A 21,160-nucleotide genomic window follows, 5' to 3' on the forward strand; every position below is an offset into this window, starting at 1 on the left:
TGGAACAACTTTGGCTTCTGTATGCCCCTTCTCAATTGCAACCCATTCCCTACCTCCTCATAAAAACTACTGTCCTGACTTTTTATATTCTTTTCATATCCAGAATACTTACTTAGATAATGAGTATAGTCTCTAACCAGTGTAGTCTCATTTTTGGCTTTTTTCTAACTTTAAATCTATTGATTTTAATTGACAAATTAAAATTATATATGTTTATAACACAACATGTTTTAAAGTATATATGCATTGTGAAATGGCTAACTCGAGCTAATTTATGTATTACCTCACATCCTTATTTTTTTGTGATGAGAACATTTGAAATCTACTCTCAGCAATTTTCAAGGATAAAATACATTGCTATTACTATAATCACAATGTTGTACAATAGAGCTCCTGAACTTGTTCCTTTTATCTAACTGAACTTGTGTATCGCTCAACCAACATCTTCCCAACCCCTTCCTTTTCCAGCCTCTGGTAGCCATCATTTTACTCTGCTTTTCTGAGTTTAACTTTTTTAGATTCTACATATAAGTGAGATTATACATATTTGTCATTCTGTGCCTGGCTTATTTCTCTTAACATAATGTCTTCTAGGTTCATCCATGTTGTTGCTAATGATAGGATTTCCTTCTTTTTAAGGCTAGATGATGATATTTCATTATGTATATATACTACACTTCCTTTATTGGTTCATCTGTTATTGGACGGGTTCATTCCAGATCTTATCTATTGTGAACAGTACTACAATAAACATAGGAATGCAAATATCTCCTTGACATGATTACATTTCCTTTAGTTATATACCTAGCATTGGGATTGTTGGATCATATGGTAATTCTGTCTTCAGTTTTTTGTGCAATGTTCATACTGTTTTCTATAGTGGCTCTACAATATTAATTTACTTTGGCTATTTTTTAAGGTTCATATAATAGAACATGTTCTATTTTATATTTGGCTTCTTTTATTTAATATTTTATTTGTGAAATTCCACCATAGTAAGTAATGGTCATAGTTAGTTAATAATCATTGCTGTGTTTGTTGTATTTCATTTCAGGGTTGGCAGAACTTTTCTGTAAGACACCAGATAGTAAATATTTTATTTAAAAAAATTAGACTTTGCAGTCCAAATATGGTCTGTGTTGCATTCTTTTTTTTTTTAACTGCCTTTTAAGCATGTAAAAACCATTCTTAGCTCATGGCCTGTGAGACAGGCCACATTTGACCTGCAGGCTATAGTTTGTTGACCCATGTACTATTTTATGAACATATTACAATTTTTATATGCTTTCTATTATTGTTAGAGTTTTGGACTGTTAGGATTAAAGTTGCCATGAATACCCTTGTATGCCACCTGTGCAATATGTTTCTCTTGGGTATATTGTAGGAGTGGAATTATTGTGACCATGGTATGCTTATTTACAATGTTAGTAGGTAATGTCAAACTGTTTTCTAATGCCATTGAGCTAATTTACAGTCCCACCAGAGGTCCATGATAGTTGTCATTGTTCCACATATTCTCCATTCTTGGGATTCTCAGATGATTCCATTTTGGCCATTCTGGTGGATATACCTAGAATTCACTTTATTGTGGCTTCAGTGTCTGTTGACCAAAATTTAGATATCCTCTTGAATGAGGACAAGTCTCTTGTCTTTTTTCTATGAATTGTCTGTTTTTCTTCTTGAATGGTAGAAGTTCTTTATATATTCTGGATATGAGTTCTTTGTTATATGTAGATAACACCACCTACTCTGAGCCTTCATGTTGTCATGATGTCTTTTCTTTTCTTTCTTTTTTTTTTTGTTTTTGTTTTAGAGAGAGGGTCTTGCTCCATGACCCAGGCTGGAGTGCAGTGGTGTGATCATAGCTTACTGCGGCCTAAAACCCCTGGGCTCAGGCGATCCTCCTGCTTCAGCGTCCTGAGCAGCTGAGATTACAGGTGCATGCCACCATGCTCAGCTAACTTTTTAAATTTTTGTAGAGACTGGGTCTCACTATATTGCCAAGGCTAGTCTCAAACTCTTGGGCTTAAGTGATCCTCCTGCCTTGACTTCCCAAGGCTTTGGAATTACAGGCATGAGCCACCAAGCCCAGCCAGTAATATCTTTTGATAAGCAGAAGTTCTAGTTTTTCATGATTTCCAAGTTCATTTTTTTCTCCTTATGGCCAATGCATTTTAATACATTGTTTAGGATATCTTTTTCTGACTAGAGGCCATAAGAGATATATATATATATATATTCTAAAAATTTACTGTTTTGCTCTTCATATTTATCAGCAATCCAGATAAAATTGACTTTTGTGTGTGCTATCAACTAAGAATATCAAGGTTGATATTTCCCCTAACTATATGTACATCTGGGTGTCCCAGCCAGAACATACTGAAAAGACTGTTCTTTCCCACTACTCAGAAGTACCGTCTTTATTATACATGTGTAATCGGTTTCTAGACCCTGTATTTTGTTTGTTGATCCTTGTGCTAATGAATAATACCTCCCAACACGCCAGTGGATCCTTCTTCAAGTGTTTCTTGGCTTTTTTCTTTTTCTTTTGCATTTTCATGTAAATTTTAAAACAAGCTGGTCAAAAATACTGTTGGGATTTTTTATTTAGGTTACATTATATCTGTAGTTTGTGCAAATTTACATTTTTGTCTCTAGTCTTTCAATCTGTGAATGTGTAGCTCATTTGTTTAGATATTTAATATCTTTCAATAATGTTTTATAATTTACTTCAGAGTTCTTGTGCATCTTGGTTAGATTTAGGCTGAGGTGATTGATATTATGCAATTATAAATGACCCCTCTTTAAAAGTTTTATTCTCTGTTGTTGGTGTATAGAAATATAATTAGTTTTAAAATATTGAGATTATAGGCATCAACCTTGTTGAACTCATTAGTTCTAATAATTTATCTAGATTTGTTTGATTCTTTAACAGCACCACATCCATATGTTTTTTGCTTTTCCAATCTTTGTTTTTTAAAAATTCTTTTTCTTGCTTTCCATAGCTAGGACCCTCAAAACAATATTAAATAAAAGTAGCACTTCTAGTAACACTGGTACATTAAATATAAAGTTTTCTGTAGATATTTTATATAGCTGCCCTTCTTCAAAATAAGGAAATTTCATTGTTTCTATTTGGCTAATAGGTTATAAAAACTTACTGAATTTTATCATATTTTCTTTAATCTATTACATCATATAGTTTTTCGAATGTGAAACTAACTTTAGTTCTAGAATATCCTCAACTTTTCCATGTATGATCTTTTTCTTTCATATCACTGATTTTAGTTTGCTGATATTTTTGGTTAGGAATTTTGAATCTATGTTCATGAGTCAGATTGGCCTTTACTTTTTTATTTTTGTTGTGTCTTTTATTTCGATGTCAGGATTATGCTAGTATTGTAAAATTAGTTAGGAAATACTTCCTGTTTGAGGGGAATAGTGTATGTACAAATATTTCATTACATTTTTGGTAAACTTTACTGGTAAATAGTACGGTAAATCCTGTGGGTGTTTTCTTTGTGGGAAAGTTTCTAATTATGGATTTCAGAATAGTTTAGTACTTCTCAGTTATGTTTATGTCAGTATTACATTGCATTTTTTAGAAGTTTGTTCATAATTTCCTCTTTAATTTCTTTGTAATTTGTGTAGGATCTATAGAGATGTCCCTTTTTTTTTCATAACATTATACTTTTTTCCTGTTTTTCTTGATCAGTTTCACCATGGTTGATTAGTTTATTAGTCCTTTCAAAGAACCATTGTTTAGATTTGTTAGGTCTCTGAATTATATGCTTATTTGATTAATTCTCATTGCTTAATATTTTATTTCTTCTACCTCTCTAGTTTTATTTTGCTATTTTTCTGATTCTCAAAATTAATAACACCAGGTGAATACTTACTAAGTTATTAATGTTCTGTCTTTTACAAAATATGCTCCCTAGGCCATAAATTTTCCTTTATGCACTCTTTTGACTGGAGTCATTTATTATATTCATAAATATAAATATTTCCAGTGGCGAAACAGCCTTAAATTCTAGACTCACTTTCTGGATCACTGACCTTTGAGTTTGCTCCCATAATTCTTTACCACCTTGTTATTTCACAGATTCCTTAAAACATAAGTATAGAAATTCTTTGCCCAGAATTTTTACTTGCCTTCAGTGGATATATTGGTCCAAGCTACCTAGTTTATTATAACCAGAAGTAGAATTGCACTTTATTTTTTTTGTATTTGTAGAAACTTACTTAATGTGATTAAATAACTTGCCAAGCTAAATGTCAAAACTGGAATGTGAAACTATATTTTGATTGATGGCTTTTATTAAATTCAAAAAAAGAAATCATTACAAAGGCATAATAGGATAGTGGTTAAGAGCACCAGTCTGTAGCCAGACTACCTGCATTTGAGTCCTACTCCTTCACATCCTAGTGATTTGATCTTAAGCAAGTAGCTTAACCTCAGGTAAGTAACTCATCTGGGAAAAGAAAATAATAGATGCCTAGAGTTATTACATGTAAATATATGTCAAGTGGTCAGAACCATATTCACACATGTTAAGAGAGTCAGCATATTGTCATCAAATTCCATTAAGTTAGAGTATTTCTGCTAAATTTTCTTTAATGATAATGACAGCTAAGGTTTAATATTTTTTAACATGAATTGAGTATTTTACTTCCTCCCTGATCTTACTACTATACAGTTCACCCTTAGACAATATTGGGGTTAGAAGTGCCAGTCCCCCTCACAGTAAAAAAAATTAGTGTTTAACTTTTGACTCTGCAAAAACTTAACTACCAAGTTAAGCCTACCTCTGACTAGAAGCCTTAGCAATAATGTGAACAATGAACACATATGAAGGGTCTTCAGAAGTTAATGGAAAATGCTCATTATGCAGAAACTATACACAAATTTCAACTTTTTTTTTATAGTAAAATAAACTCATATTAACTTGTTATAACATGTCTGAACAGGATTTAGTTTGAGGCACTAACAAAAGTAAGACATCAGTTTGAAGAGAGCCCCTGTGAGGGCAACATGAATTCTGCTAAAATTGAAACAAGAGCAAAAAGCAAATTTATGGCAAAGCTTAAGCGAAAAAAATGGTGAAATCATTGATACTTTACAAAAAGTTTATAGGAACAGTTTCCCAAAGAAATCAGCAGTATACAAATGGATAACTCGTTTTAAGATGGGACGAGATGATGTTGAAGATGAAGCCCTCAACGGCAGACCATCCACATCAATTTTGCAAGGAAAAAATTAATCTTGTTCATGCCCTAATTGAAGAAGACCAATAATTAACAGCAGAAACAATAGCCAGTACCATAGACATCTCAGTTGATTCAACTTACACAATTCTGACTGAAAAATTAAAGTTGCGCAAACTTTCTACTTAATTTAGGGTACCAGAACCATTGTGCTCAGATCAGCTATAGACAGTAGCAGAGCTTTCAATGGAAATTTTAAACAAGTGGGATGAAGATCCCGAAGCATTTCTTTGAAGAATTGTAACAGAAGATGAAACTGGTTTTACCAGGATGACCCTGAAGACAAAACGCAATCAAAGTAATGGCTACCAAGAGGTAGAATTGGTCCAGTCAAAGCAGAAGCAGACTGGTCAAGAGCAGAGGTCATGGCAGTAGTTTTTTGGGACTCTCAAGGTATTTTGCTTCTTGACTTTCTGGAGGGCTAAAAAGCAATAACATCTGCTTATTATGAGATTATTTTGAGAGAGTTAACCAAAGCATTAGCAGAAAACACCCACAAAATCTTCACTACAGAGTCCTCCATTGTGACAATGCTCCTGCTTATTCCTCTCAGAAAAGGGCAGTTTTGCAAGAATTTCAGTGGGAGATCATTAGGAATCTACCTTGTGGTCCTGATATGGCTCCTTCTGACTTCTGTTTGTTTTCTAATCTTAAAAAAATATTTAAGGGGCACTCATTTTTCTTCAGTTAATGTCAAAAAGTCTGTATTGACATGGATAAATTCCCAGGATCCTCAGTTTTTGTAGGAATAGACTAAATGGCTGGTATCATTGCTTACAGAAGTGTCTTGACCCTGACAGACTTTGTGTTGAGAAATAAAGTTTTTTACTTTTATCTTTTAATTCAATTTTTTCTCATAATTTTTGGAAGTTCCCCAATATTTTGTATATGTATTCCATACTCTAGTCCTACAATAGAGTGAACTAGAGAAAAGAAAATGTTAAGAAAATTCTAAAGTGAGCTAGAGGAAAGAAAATGTTATTAAGAAAATTATAAGGAAGATAAAATATATTTACTATTCCTTAAGGGGAAGTAGATCATCTTAGAGGTCTTCATCTTTATTTTCACACTGAGTAGGCTGAGAAGAAGGAGGAAGAGGAGGGGTTAGTCATGGTGAAGGAGGTGGAAGGGGAGGCAGGAGAAACAGTACATTTTGGTGTAACTTTTAGGGAAAAACCCTGCATATATGTATGTGGTCCTTTGCAGTTCAAACCTGTGGTGTTCAAGGGTCAACTGTATTTTGTGATCATTTTAATTTCTGCTATGGAATTATTCTCCAGCTACTGGAAAATTTTGTATATGTATATTGTTCTCTTAGACAATTAGGCATAACCAGATATAAAATATATACTTTACTCATTTGTAGCTTACTCCATCTGGAAGCATTTCTCTTATCAAATCAATGCATTTAATTAAAAATCCTGTGAAGACCTGTGATAAAGTTTATTCCTTAATTCAGAGTTTGACTTCTCAAATCAGACATCGAATGGAAGATCCCAAATCATCAGGTAAATATGTTTTTCTTAGAGCATAGAACAAATAAAAGTTACTATTCAATTAAGCGTTTTAAAATACGATGCACCAATCTTATTTTAAGAAATAAGCCTTTCTTCAGAGCTATGTATAGTGTGAGTTAATACATATCAAGCAAAAAATAGTAGCTAAGTTATAGTGGTTTTTATCTATGACAGCATGAAAGATAAAATATTATCATTTGATTATCTTATTATGCAGCATTGCCATATAGTTAAGCCGTGAGTAGACAGGGTAATAAGAAGGAGCAAGCAACAGGAAAGTGATCTAGGCTCTGGCCCCAAAGCTTAGTTGGTTAGTAACTTAGACAACTTTGGCATCTTGGGTTTTTTTCTGTCAGAAAATGGATCATTTGGACTATTTTTAATGTCTAAGGTTCCTCTGCTAAAGATAGTCTACCTATTCACTTAGTTATGTGAATCTAATAAGAGTAACAGTATTGAAAATTGAAAATATATGAGCTTAAAAGAGCTTTGTTAAAATTGTTGCCCTTTTTCTTCTTCTTGTTATTAAAGTCTATAATATATGGAAAAAGTATTTTATAAGCCTAGTTCCTAACCCTTTAAGTCTAAAAAATACATAGTTGCTAGTAGTCTATGCCTATAGTAACTTCCTAACTTCATACCGTTGTATTTTTGACACTTTAAAAAGTTTCTAATTATTAACATATTAATATATATTCTAAATCAGATTTTTAAGTTGTGTAAACTAAAAATGTTATGTTGTTTTAGATATTCAGCTTTACCATAGTGAAACATTGGAGCTTATGCTACGTAGATGGTCCAAGTTAGAGAAAGACTTTAAAACAAAGAATGGAAGATACGATATTAGTAAAATCCCTGACATATATGACTGTATAAAATATGATGTCCAGCATAATGGTTCCTTGAAATTAGAAAACACAATGGAATTATATAGGCTTTCGAAGGCATTAGCAGATATTGTTATCCCTCAGGTAAGTCATTCTTAAGAATCAATTTTCTTATAATATCAAATAAATACATACTTTTAAAATGTCTGTTGGTGGAAAAAAATGTAGTTGGTTTTCATGTCCTTGGAAAACCAGTAACTTTAAACAGGAAATTAGGTAATTATGACGTTATATTTTAAGCTTTTTATGGTTATAGTGATCACATTATTTGATTTTCTAATAGTTTGATTACAGTGACTTTTTTTAGTAGACTGTATTTATTAGAGCAGTTTTATGTTCACAGCAAAATCAAACAGAAGGTACAAAGATTTCCCATATGCCTCATGCCTCCATACATAGCGCATCCTCCCCCACATTATGATTATCCTCCACAAGAATGGTGCATTTTTTTTATAACTGATGAACCTACAATGACACATCACCCAGAGTCCATAGTCCATTAGGGTTCACTCTTGGTGTTGTATGTACGGGTTTGGGCAAATTTATTGTGACATGTTTCTATCATCATAGTAGTATACAGAGTATTTTCAGTGCCATAAGAATGTAGTAATTTTTTTTTGATTTAAGAATTGATACTCTTAGTAATAATATGCGAACAAGCTAAAGAATGGAAAATAATAATTCCATATGGAATAAATAAATAAATTAAGTATTTATTGAACACCTGTTCTGCATCTGCCATCTATATATGGAAATATGTGGGGAGTAAGACATAAAGATAGTTGCGGCCTTATATGAAATTTTTTGCAAGTCTTTTTACTTTATGCAAAAGTATTTTGAAAATAATGTTTAGAGGTCAAGATATACATAGTTGTACTTTTGGGGGACGTGGGTCTTTATAGGAGAATAAAAATAAAGGTGTGATAAGAATTCAAATAACTAAAATGCAATTAAACAGAATTGGATTGATAATAAAAGGGTAAGTGACAAAACATACTGAGATCAGGAATGTGTCAGAAGAACAAAGTTCCAGATGCCATTTTTGGACCTCTTTTCAACTCAGTAGAAGATTATTTGCATATTGTAAATAGGAGGTTGGAGTAGATCAGATATTCCAACTGTGGACTACATAAAGTTTGACAGCAGGAAAATGTTAAATATATGAAAAAGATAAAGATTGTGAAAAAAGTTCAAAAAGCCTAACTTATGAATACCCATGTATAACAATGGTTAAAATAACTGTCCCTTTCCTAATATACATAAACAGTACAGGAAAACCTATAGGTTTTGAAAAACAGAATTCAGACAGTTGTACAACTTACCTATAGGTATTTGTGTACATGTTAACAATTAGCTTGTTTCTTCAACATGAAAGAGAACTGTATATTTGTTTGATCAGATATATAGTGTAGACAATTTTAGGTATATTGTATGAACCTGTGATTTTAAAAATTATTTTTAAAAGAGGATGAAAATATCTCAGACTTTACGAATATGTCTTTAGGTCTTACTTTAGGAAACATTTACTTAGGAAACAGGACTCATTCCCTCACAATTTCTTTCATTTACCAAATGAAAAAGGTAAGTTTTATTCTGTAAAAGACAAGTTTTATTTTGCATAATAAAATGTTTCAGTTTTGTAAGTACGCTTTTTAACAATTAGCTGTGAATACGAGACTTTAAGATATTTATGGTGGCTATAAGCACTTTTCAAGGTGGGCTTTCAGTATATCTAAATTTATCACCTACTCAGAGGCTAAATAAATACACAATGCTTTGTCTAATGTTTAGCATAACCATGTCTGTGCCATTGCATTACTTATTTAATCTCACCCCTCTACTGTTTTCATTATATATACTAAATATTTTACAACTGGGAATGAAAAATTAGTCTCTAAGAGTTGAGCCCAAAAGAAAACTCAAGTGTTAATGGTATTGTAGATGGTCATTTCTCCTCCTTAAATGGTGTATGTATTTCAGGTGTATTGTTTATATAGTTGAAGACATTTCTCACCATGTCTGTGTAACTTAAATATTTATAATAAATTTTTTTAAATACCAGAAGAAGCACCAAAGATTAGTATGTTACGAAGGAGTTGAGTCATCATTTGTATCTATCAAAGTAATTCTTTGCTCAGCTGTTCTCAGTTTGTTATGGTAATTCTCTTTGCTGCAATTAGGTTAGATTTTCATGACGGTCTGAGAATTTATTTGAAGACAACTCTAAAATTATTTTTCTTGGAAAAGTTATTTTTGAAATCGTTTGACTCTTCAGATAAAATTGTGCCCAAGTTTACATAAATCGTTCTATTTTTGGTAAATTCATACTTTTAAAACAAGAAGGTCTTTTTATGTGCTTCCCTGGTGTCCTGACATTATTTTATAAATTGAGGAGAGGACAACTTTGGGTTTATCTCCGTAACTTTTTCGTATGACAATCTTTATTGTTAACAGAAACTTTGGGTTTTTTTTATTTTCAGATCGTTGAATCAGTTCAATAAATATTATCTTGCTTTGTTACTTTAGGCCTCATAAATACAAAAACTGTGGACAGAAGGCAGGTATTTGTAATCACCAAAAATAACTAGCAATTATAAACATATTTGCAGTAATTTATAATGAAAATGTGGTTTGTAGGAAAAAAATAAAATTTTGTGTACATAGTTCTCAAGCAAATAATATTTCAAGCTTCAAGACTTGATTCAGTCATATAATACAAAGTTTTAACTTGTTTGGAATAATTTAATGCAGACTAACAGGGTATGACTATGAAAGAGAAATGTATATACATATATTCTGGTGTATTTCAAAATGATACTATGCCTTAAAAAATCAGTTTCTACTCTTACATTGATTGTTTAATTTTTACATCTATGCTATGTGAATTCTGTAATTCCAATCATATCTAGGCTTACATGATGCATATGGTCTGTTTTAGTTATTTTAACAGTTAAGCTAGTTTTGATAGGTGTTTATGCTACAATAGAATCAAATTTTCACTTTTTAACCAGGCTTAATCCTCAGAAAATTGGGGCCCTGGTTTAAAAATGATGCTTTATAACTATGATGATATGGTGGTAAATAAAAACATTTAGAGATCAAATTTTATATTAAAATTATCTTAATTGAGATGACACATATTAATTGAAGTTTAAAAATTTTTTTTGGTTATCTGTAGATTATGAAATGTAGACAGTTCTTTATAGTAGCATTTCCCAAAGATAGTTCAATGACATTCTCAATGAAATCATTATAGAAAGCCTTCAAGTCACTTTAGCTGGTATTTCAATCAGTTCTATTTGTGGCACAGATATTGTAACTGCATATAAGAATTTGCATATCTAAAAATTATTTGGCCCTAGTTGATAGATGCAGATGAGCAAAATATGTCACTGTTTTGAAGAGAGAGATTTCTTGATTATAAAAGTAATATATCTTTGTAATAAAACTAGAAAATACAAATAGAGCAAAAAAATTACTACAACGTTAACAACAAAAGAAAAACATATCAATGTTTTGGAATATTTTTAAAGGCCTCTTTCCTTAAATTCATTTACATATAATTTTTTCCATAAATGCATATACGTAGAAAATACATTCTTTATGAAAACTGAATCAGAAAAAGCATACTATTTTACAACCTAATTTTTTCCTTCATTTAGCATAAAGAACTTCTTTCCATGCCAATAAAGCTAATATGCATTATTATTCCCGATGGCTGAGTGGTGTGAATGTAAGAATAATTTATTTAACCAACTTTTTTTTTTTTTGTAATTCCAACATTTTTCTTTTATTTACACGTAAATACACAGTTGTATATTCACTATATAGTCACCTACATCGGCAAGATTATTGAACCACTTTAGCTTTAGTTTAAGGTAAATGACCCCCAGGAAGTTCTGTTTTCATAGGTCTTTCATCTGTAATCAGTCAGCATTTTCTTTATTAGGCAGTTTTGAGATCTATTGTCTATACTGATGTTATTCCACGTGAATCTTTCTGGAGGTATCTGGTAGCAGGAAATAGCCTTTAAGTTGAGATATCCTAGAATGAACTTGGAGAGAGAAGGTATGTGTGTTTCTTCCCTCTTCCCTTTTCTCCCTCTTTTCCATTCTACCCCCACTTTTCTGCCTCCTTCCTTTCTCCTCTTCTACTGCTTTGAACTATAATTTTCATTGCAATTACTCTTAAAATTACCATGTTTTCTGGACACTTCACATTGTGCTAATTCCTTACAAATCCAATTAACCCATAATGATTATGTCATTAAATTTGATAATTTCATGGAATCTTTGCTCACTACCAGTTAAAACTTTAAAAATATTGGCCAAAGGCTTTTGAAGAACGTGTTAGTCTTTTAAATCTTTGACATTTGGAAAGTCAGAAATCTCAAGGTTTAGTTTTTTTCATATATTTATTACATATTGTGCTTTAGTGTTTGTGGCCTTAATCCACCTTTCTTTTAGGGTTGTTTTTACATTTAAAACCTCAGATTTAGTGAATACTAGTCATAAAAATTACATTCACCCATTCATTCTCCTCCTTCAGAAATTACTGGCTTTTGTTCAGTTCCACCACAAAATCCTTCCAATTATACTTAATAGTTTGAAAATCATACATTTGCAGTTGCAAAAAATGCAAACTTGGAGTTATCCAACGTTCAAAAAAGGCTTGATAAAATATTTGTCTCTCACTAGACTAATTTAGGAGTGTATTTTTTTAGAGTACTTTGTCATTATATCCTTTTTCTAATGTCAAGTATTTTTTGCTCAGGAATATGGTATAACTAAAGCTGAAAAACTGGAGATTGCCAAAGGCTACTGTACTCCTCTGGTTAGAAAAATTCGCTCAGACCTTCAGAGGACACAAGATGATGACACTGTAAATAAACTTCATCCTGTGTAAGAAACTGTACTGGTTATTTAAATCTCTAGGCATCTGTTTTTGCATACTTCAAATTTAAATTACACTTTGATGATCCTATGAAGTCAGAAGTGTGTCATTGGCATACTGTGAAAATACTGTTACCTAGATACTTCTATTAAGTTCCAACCAAAGTTAGTTTGGGCTCCAATTTAGAGAAAACTAAGGTGAGCGGGGAAAAGGGAATATAGGTCATCATTCAGATGGGATCATCAATGTATACCCCATTTAGCAGCATTAATGTCTGTGATCATCTTTAGGTCTATAACCTCTGTCATTGCTACTAAAAGAGATAAAATAACCTATTTACAGTGTACTTGACTAATACTAAGTCTATTCTTTGACTATTCTCAGAGATCCTAGTTAGTTATAGTTTGTGTCATGTTAGAAGAATATATACTAACATAAATCCTCTATTACGGTTGGAAGAATAATAGATTTTTATGGTCTTTTACTTCTAGTGAAATTAAATTTAATTTTGGAAAATAATTTCAATATTTAGTGAGTTTTTGATTATATGGTTATGTTTGAATACTGTCTGCTTTTAATTTTAGGTATTCTAGAGGTGTTCTTTCTCCTGAACGTCATGTTCGTACTAGATTATATTTTACTAGTGAAAGTCATGTACATTCTTTGCTGTCTATTCTTCGCTATGGTGCCTTATGCAATGTAAGTAGAATAAGTTACATCAGTCTAACAAATATATTTAATTTTTAATTAAATCACTAACTGCTATTTTTACTGTGAAATTTTAGTAATTCATCCTTAAGTGTTACTACTTAATGTCGTCTTTCAGGGGACTACTATATACCAAGCGTTTTGCTAGATTTTAGGGATAAAGATGTTATTTTCAGAGAAGATACATTCAAGCAAACAATAATATAAAGTATTTTAGGTGATTTTATAGACTGATGGCAGTAAAGAGAAGCCTGATGAATTTGAGTCATTTAGGGGTCAGAATTGATGGGACTTGGTGTTTGGTTAGACGATGTGCCACTTACCTACTATTATGTACTATCTACTATTACCTACTATTATGTAATGACATACCAAGACTTAGTGGCTTAAAACAACCGCAATCATTTCATTTTTATCTCATACAGTTTAGAGTGTTGACTAGGATCAGTTATGAAGTTTCACTTAGAGTCTCATGAGGTTGTGGTCAGACAGTGGCTGGGTCTCAATCTCAAGGGTTTTCTCTCATGTTTGGTGCTTCATGTTGGCTGTCTGCTGGGACCTCAGCTGCGGTTACCAACCAGAACACCTACATCTGGCCTTGTCATGTGGCCTGCTTCATCAAAATATTGCACCTGAGTTCCAGGAGTGAGCTTCCTATCAGAGCAAGGTGCAAGTGCATGGCATTTTTATGACCTAACTTCTAAAACCATATAGCATCACTTCTGCTGAGCTCTCTTGGTTGAGGCAAACACAGAGGTTCATCCAGGTTCAGAAGGAGAGGAAACAACCCACAGCACTAGATGGGCTGAGTGTCCCTGTCATATTGTAAGAAGATTATGTAGAATTGAATGTGTATGTCAGCCATCTTTGGCAAACACAAAATCTGCTACGGTGATACCCATTTGCCACAGTAATTCATATTCTTCCTGCATACAAAACTCACTTAACTTCTCTCTCAGTGCCACCCACTCTACTCAGTGCCATGCTGCAATAGGGTAATACTACTTGAAGTCCAGAATCTCATGTAAATCGGTCATCTCTAAACTAGCCAAAAGATAAGAATATTTCTTTATCTTTCTGTGCGTATGAATATATGCACATCTGTATAGGAAGTGATCTATAAAAGAAAATTCAATTTTGTTTTCTTATGTACTTTTAAAAGAAGGGCAGTGAAATATGTAGTGATAATTTGGTATATATCTGTTTCCCAATCAATCTTATTACTGGTCCTTGAGAGTAATTATTATTATCATAGTTATCCTAAGGCTGTTTCAAAGTTCTATTCCAATTAAAATTCCAAACCCATACGTTATTTCTTCTGATTTTTTGTTTCTTCTTTGTCCCACTAAAGAATAGCAAAGTGACATCCTTGCATAAGTATGTGGATTAGTGGGAAAAAAAAGACCCTTAATTAGCAAGGCAAAAGCTTGTATAAACAGTAGTGTTGATGGAATTGTTTGTGAGGAGGAGAGATACATCTCTTACATGGTCCTTTTTGACCATATATAGAGGGTATAAAGAACATGAATAATATAGGAACTGATAGAAAGCCTGTGGTTGGAGAATAGTAGTAAGTATTGGATAAAATGACAGCAGATGTGGTTGAAGAGCCAGTGCCTTGAATTCTAAGTGGATTGGGAAGCCATTGAAAGGTTTTAAGCAGGGAAGTGGGTGACTTTGGTTGTTGTGTGGACAGTACATAGGTGAAAGTGGGTGTGAGGAAACCAGTTAGGAAATTAGTACAGTGGTCCAAAAAGATGTTATTTAGACTAGGGTTGTGGCTGTGGATCTAGAGTTTGTTGGGCATATATTGAATTCAGGCTACATTTCTAAAACAAAAACTGAACAACTTCATTATTTTAAAAATCAGTGCTTCCAGGGGGAAAAATAATTACATGTATTTACTAAGGTGAAAATTGAAGTCTATACCAAAATGTTTTGTTTTCATTATCCCAACTCTTATTATCCTTATAAGAATCTGTAAGTAATATAATTAAAATCTTACTCAGTGTATTACCAGTTGTAATTTTTAATTATTCAGAATGGACTGGGTAAAATCTTTCTGTAGAATTATTTGTAAGGTTTGTTAAGGAACTAAGATTATAAACAAGATTTCAGGAATATATATAATGGGGCCTTAATTTAAAAAAATATTTTTGTGTCTTCTTACATATTAATTATGTTCTGAAAGTTACTACTAAATATTACTTAATTTTATCTATTAGAGAAGACCTAGCAAAGTCTATAACTGCAACACTGAGTTGGACATTAGATGGTGTTCTTAATACTGGAGTATCACAAAATCACAAGATCAATTAGCTCTTCACCTAATGAAAATTTTCAGTATTTAAAGTCATCATTTGTGCTAACTTTACATTTAGTGAAGCTCAGTAATGCTAATTTATGTTTTCCCTTATCAATTTTGAAAAAAATACATCTTTTCACATATTACCTCCTAAACTTGCACGTGTACACACACATACACACGGAATGTGTAATGTCTAAAATAGAAATAAAATACATACTGAATTTTAAAAAACATACAGTCAATATGTGGTCTTATAATTTGCTTTTAAAACAAGATGCATTCTGTACTAAAGTTCATAATATTGTATACTCTTAGGGTATACAAAAAGGAAATGTGCTTTTATATATTTGTAATGTAATTACATAGTATACAGCAAAGGAAATTTATCTGTGACGTACATATAATTTAAGTAGATCCTGTTAACTGTTGACTATAGACTTTACTTTGAGTAGTTTTGCCTTTTCAGATATAATTTTCTACTTTGAATGCTTGTAGTACATGTTCTCTAAGATCCTTTTCAGTTCTGATGCTCTATGATTACATATTTAAAGACCAATGATTCTCAGAATGAAGATGGAGGAATGGTGAAGGAGATGGTAAGATCAATAGAATTTGCATATGCCTCCTTCTGCTGATTTTTGAATATCACTTCAGTGTAATAGGGATATTTATTAATAGGCCTATATCGCATATATGAACTATATATGATGGTGGGAAAAAATAGCATTCCTGTTATAGGATAGTATTCTGTGGTTATGAAACATGATACTATACTAGGTACTTTGGAACTGAACAAAGTTAAAAACTGTCTCTTACCCTCAGAATTCAGTAGTGTTTGTCATATTTCAAGAAATTTTTTATTTTTCATTTTGTATAAGCGGTTAAAAAAAGATTACTACTACAACTTCTAATATAGGTTGAATATCTCTTATCTGAAATGCTTGAGACCAGAAGTTTTTTGGAATTTGGAATTGTTTTTGGATTTTGGAATATTTGCACTGGTTTATCATGCCTAATCTGAAAACCCAAAATTCTCCAATGAGTATTTCCTTCAAGTGTCATGTTAGTGCTCAAAAAGTTTTGAATTTTGGAGCGTTTTGGATTTTGAATTTTCAAGTTAGGGATACTCAAACTTGTAGAGAGTTTAAAAATATTTTACCAAAACAAGCTTAAATAACTTAGTAAGACTTTTAAATGTAGTGGAATTATTTTTTAAAATTGTGCACATAGTAAGTATTCACTTTATGTGGTATTACTAGGATTAAACAAGCTACCATAGTGACAATAAAGTGACTTTCAAGTAACAGTTTGAGAAAATGCTTACCACATATATCTTTTGTTCAGGAATCAAAGGATGAACAGTGGAAAAGAGCTATGGATTATTTAAATGTTGTCAATGAGCTCAACTACATGACTCAGATTGTTATCATGCTTTATGAGGATCCTAATAAGGTAAACAGAGCTCTTGATTTGTGTTTTACCAGACATAAATAAAGAGCTTAAAGTTTCTCATTTTGAAAATGTTCTGTCATATTTCTTAGGATCTTTCCTCAGAGGAACGCTTTCATGTTGAATTACACTTTAGTCCAGGAGCCAAAGGTTGTGAAGAAGACAAAAATTTACCTTCTGGCTACGGATATAGACCAGCTTCCAGAGAGGTAATGAAGGTGGAACTCTCAGTGCTTAGTTACTGTGGTTCTAGATTTTCATGAGGTTTCTATAAGAGATTTTTATAATGTACTATAAATAATTCTTATTTCGACTACTAAGTAGGAAAATGGCTTAAATTTTTTAAAGTGTGATTTGTATAGACAACACTTTTATGCATATTGGAATGCTTAGGAATTGTATCTTTTGTTTAGATTGTTTGAATTTTAAGGCCGTATTTAGAATGGATAACCTTAAACCTTTAATTCACTGAAATGGACTTTTTTGGATATGGTACATGTGATGTGCAGTCCAGTTTTGTTGTCTTTGCTGTATGAATAACTAAGCCCCAGTATCATAGATTCAAGAATTCATCCTTTTTCTGCTGCCTATAGTACTACATCTGATACTGCAGACATGTATTGTACGTGTATTTTGATTGGTTGGTTTCTGAACTTTTAGTCTTACTTGATTGCTCTGTTTGTTTCTCTCTCTACCAGTACCACAGTCTTAATTATTATAGCTTTATAATAAATATTGATATTGAGTACAGAATTCCTCCAGCTTTGTTGTTCTTAAAGATTATATTGAATATTTCATGTTTCATGCATTTTCATATAAATTTTATAATCATTTTATAATATTCTGAAAAGACTCTTTGAGATTTTGGTTGAGATTACCATTACTCTGCAGCTCAATTTGGAAAAAAAAATGATACTTTTTCAGTATTGGGTCTTCTAGTCTAAGGACTTGGTATATTTCTGAATTTATTTAACTATATATTTTTTGATAAAATCATGATTTTTTTCATTAAAAATAATAGCAAAAACCACAATTACTTTTGCACCAAATAATTGTCTTATACCATCTTTGTCAGATTAATTCCTAGTTCCTTTATAGTTTTTTATGCTATCATAAATTTATTTATGATAAATTTGAATTTCTTTTATGATTTATTGTAATCATCATTTTTTCATTTTTTATTTTCTTGTTTTGTTTATTGTCATATTAAATTTTAACTCAGTTTTGTATAAAAATTTTATAAGTAGCAAATGTATAACTTAATATATACTGTTATTCATTCTAATAATTTACTCTTAGAGTCACTTGGATTTTTTATGATCATAACATCATCTATGAATGATGAATAGATTTAGTGATAGTGGACATTCTTTTCTTTCAGTGTTTTATTATTAACTGTAGTGATCCCTTCAAGTTTTAGATATCCCTTATTTGATTAAAAAAGTACCTTTTTATTCTCTGTAACCCTTAATTTGATGAGGGTTTTTATGTACTCAGCTTATTTTCTTTTGGCCAATATTATGTTTAGGAGATTCATCAATGTAGTTGCATTTAGTTTTAGTTTGTCCATTCTTACTGCTTTGAAATATGTGTTTTACTGTATTACTGTGGCCCAATGTATGCATTGTGTGTTTTTTTTTTTTTTGTCTGAGACAGAGTCTGGCTGTCTCCCAGGCTGGAGTGCAGTGGCGTGATCTCCTGTCACTGCAAGCTCCGCCTCCTGGGTTCACGCCATTCTCCTGCCTCAGCCTTCCAAGTTGCTGGGACTACAGGCGCCCGTCAGCACGCCCGGCTAATTTTTTGTATTTTTAGTGGAGATGGGGTTTCACTGTGTTAGCCAGGATGGTCTCAATCTCCTGACCTCGTGATCCGCCCACCTCAGCCTCCCAAAGTGCTGGGATTACAGGCGTGAGCCACCGCTCCCGGCCTGCATTGTCTTATAGTTGGATATTTTAGTACAATTTATGGCACACGGTATACACTTAGTAAATGCTTAATGAGTCATTGAATGATAGTTACCTTTAATGCAGTTATCACATTTATTAGAAATATTTGGAATAGATTTAAATAGTCTAAAATTTATAAATACAAATGCTGTTTAGTTCGTGCTTAGGTTGATGAGACTCCTATATAACAAAGCTCATCTCTATTATTTCTTTCTGTCATTTATTATTATTATTTGTTTATTCTTGCACTTGATGAAATGTAATTAAACACTTTGTCTTATGTGGGTTTTTTAATTGCCATTTTACTGTTTAATTTCTCCATAGAGTGTATGTATTTTTGAACTCAGAGACTCTGCCTTTTCCCTCATAGTACACAGCATAATACTCAGCTGTTAGAAGAGTTCAGTTAATGTTCATACATCTGAGTAAACAAACTTGTATATGTATTTCAAGTACCTCTACCAGTGGTGGTTGAATCTGTTCATCAGAAGATATTTCTTAAATCTGAATAGTAGAAGTGTTTTATATTCTTTGCTCACAGAATGAAGGCAGGAGACCTTTTAAAACTGATAATGATGATGAACCACATACTTCTAAAAGAGATGAGGTTGATCGAGCTGTGATATTGTTTAAACCAATGGTATCAGAGCCAATTCATATACACAGGAAGTCTCCACTTCCAAGATCTAGGAAGATGGCTACAAATGATGTAAGTATATGTATCAGAACACATTTTTCATAAAATAAACTAACTATATTTTAATAAAACAGAAAAGAAAATACAGCTTTAATTGTGGAGCTTGGGAAACCAGCAAATTTTTAAACGTTATTTAATCTATTTTTAAAATAAATTACAAAAAATATAGAGGCAGTTCAACAATAGATTAATTTTAGAATGTTGAGCTTTACATAGTTTTCATAAAAAAGAATGCAAATATAAAATAAGCTGTTTCTAGGAACTTGAAAAATGAATTTTTTTTTTTGGTCTTGTTATATTAGAAATATTTACATTAGGTTAATCTTCAATAAAGAAATTTTTTTAAAAGCCTGATTTAATGGATCAAGAATAATTTTAGTTAAAAGTAGAGAGCAGGCCGGGCACAGTGGCTCACGCCTGTAATCCCAGCACTTTGTGAGGCCGAGGCAGGTGGATCACGAGGTCAGGAGATTGAGACCATCCTGGCTAACATGGTGAAACGCCGTCTCCACTAAATATACAAAAACTTAGCCTGATGTGGTGGCGGCACCTGTAGTACCAGCTACTGCGGAGGCTGAGGCAGGAGAATGATGTGCACCCAGGAGGCGGAGCTTGCATGAGCCAAGATCACGCCACTGCACTCCAGCCTGAGCAACAGAGCAAGACTCCAAGACTCCGTCTCAAAAAAAAAAAAAAAAAAAAGTAGACAGCGTTTGCTGGAGATGCTTTAGCAATAACTGATTCAAGTGATACTATAGATAAAGAAATGAAATTCCAAATTGTTTGCCTAATTGCAAAGTCTATGTAGGAATTTGAATATTTGATAATATAATTGAAAATTTTACCTTTATATTAAGATCTATAAATAGGCTAAAATAATTCTTATGTTCTCTAATAGGAAAACATTTAAATAATTAATAAAGTAACATTTAAGAGGAAAGTTGAACAGTTAGAATGAAGCTTGTTAAATAAAGCTTTAGCACCTGTATACATCTGTAATACTTTAAATAAGTTTTATTTGAGGTTATCTCTATTTTCTGTAGGATGATTCTCTCAACACTGATTGAAGTCAGTGCTTATAACTGTTTTCTAAATGCTCTAGTAAAAGTGTAAAGGAAGAGGGGCCTGGCATAGTGACTCGTACCTGTAAACCCAGCACTTCGGGAGGCCCAGGTGGGTGGATCACCTGAGGTCAGGAGTTCGAGAGCAGCCTGAGCAACATGGTGAAACCCTGTCTCTACTAAAAATATAAAAATTAGCTGGGCGTGGTGGTGTGGGCCTGTAATCCCAGCTACTCAGGAGGCTGAGACAGAAGAACCACTTGAACCTGTGAGGTGGAGGTTGCAGTGAGCCGAGATCACCCCTGACTGCACTGCAGCCAGAGCGAGATTCTGTCTCAAAAAATAAATAAACAAACAAACATACATATATACAGATATATATACATACATATATATATGTGTGTGTAAAGGAAGAAATTAAGATAT

The 21,160-nt window shown here is 32.3% G+C and overlaps 1 protein-coding gene across 1 annotated transcript in view; it reads left to right on the forward strand.

Annotated features, from left to right (window-relative positions):
- PPIP5K2 (diphosphoinositol pentakisphosphate kinase 2) overlaps window positions 1–21,160 on the forward strand; it is a 77,674-nt gene that overhangs the window by 34,265 nt on the left and 22,249 nt on the right. Inside the window, exons 18-25 of the mRNA XM_011960110.1 lie at window positions 6,635–6,776; window positions 7,533–7,756; window positions 12,446–12,573; window positions 13,150–13,264; window positions 16,133–16,177; window positions 16,926–17,033; window positions 17,123–17,239; window positions 19,518–19,685. Of these exons, the coding sequence (XP_011815500.1) occupies window positions 6,635–6,776; window positions 7,533–7,756; window positions 12,446–12,573; window positions 13,150–13,264; window positions 16,133–16,177; window positions 16,926–17,033; window positions 17,123–17,239; window positions 19,518–19,685 (1,047 nt within the window). The remainder of the gene's footprint in view (window positions 1–6,634; window positions 6,777–7,532; window positions 7,757–12,445; window positions 12,574–13,149; window positions 13,265–16,132; window positions 16,178–16,925; window positions 17,034–17,122; window positions 17,240–19,517; window positions 19,686–21,160) is intronic.

The sequence above is a fragment of the Colobus angolensis genome, unplaced genomic scaffold (assembly GCF_000951035.1).
Source record: "Colobus angolensis palliatus isolate OR3802 unplaced genomic scaffold, Cang.pa_1.0 Scaffold504, whole genome shotgun sequence".
Taxonomy (NCBI): Eukaryota; Metazoa; Chordata; class Mammalia; order Primates; family Cercopithecidae; genus Colobus; species Colobus angolensis.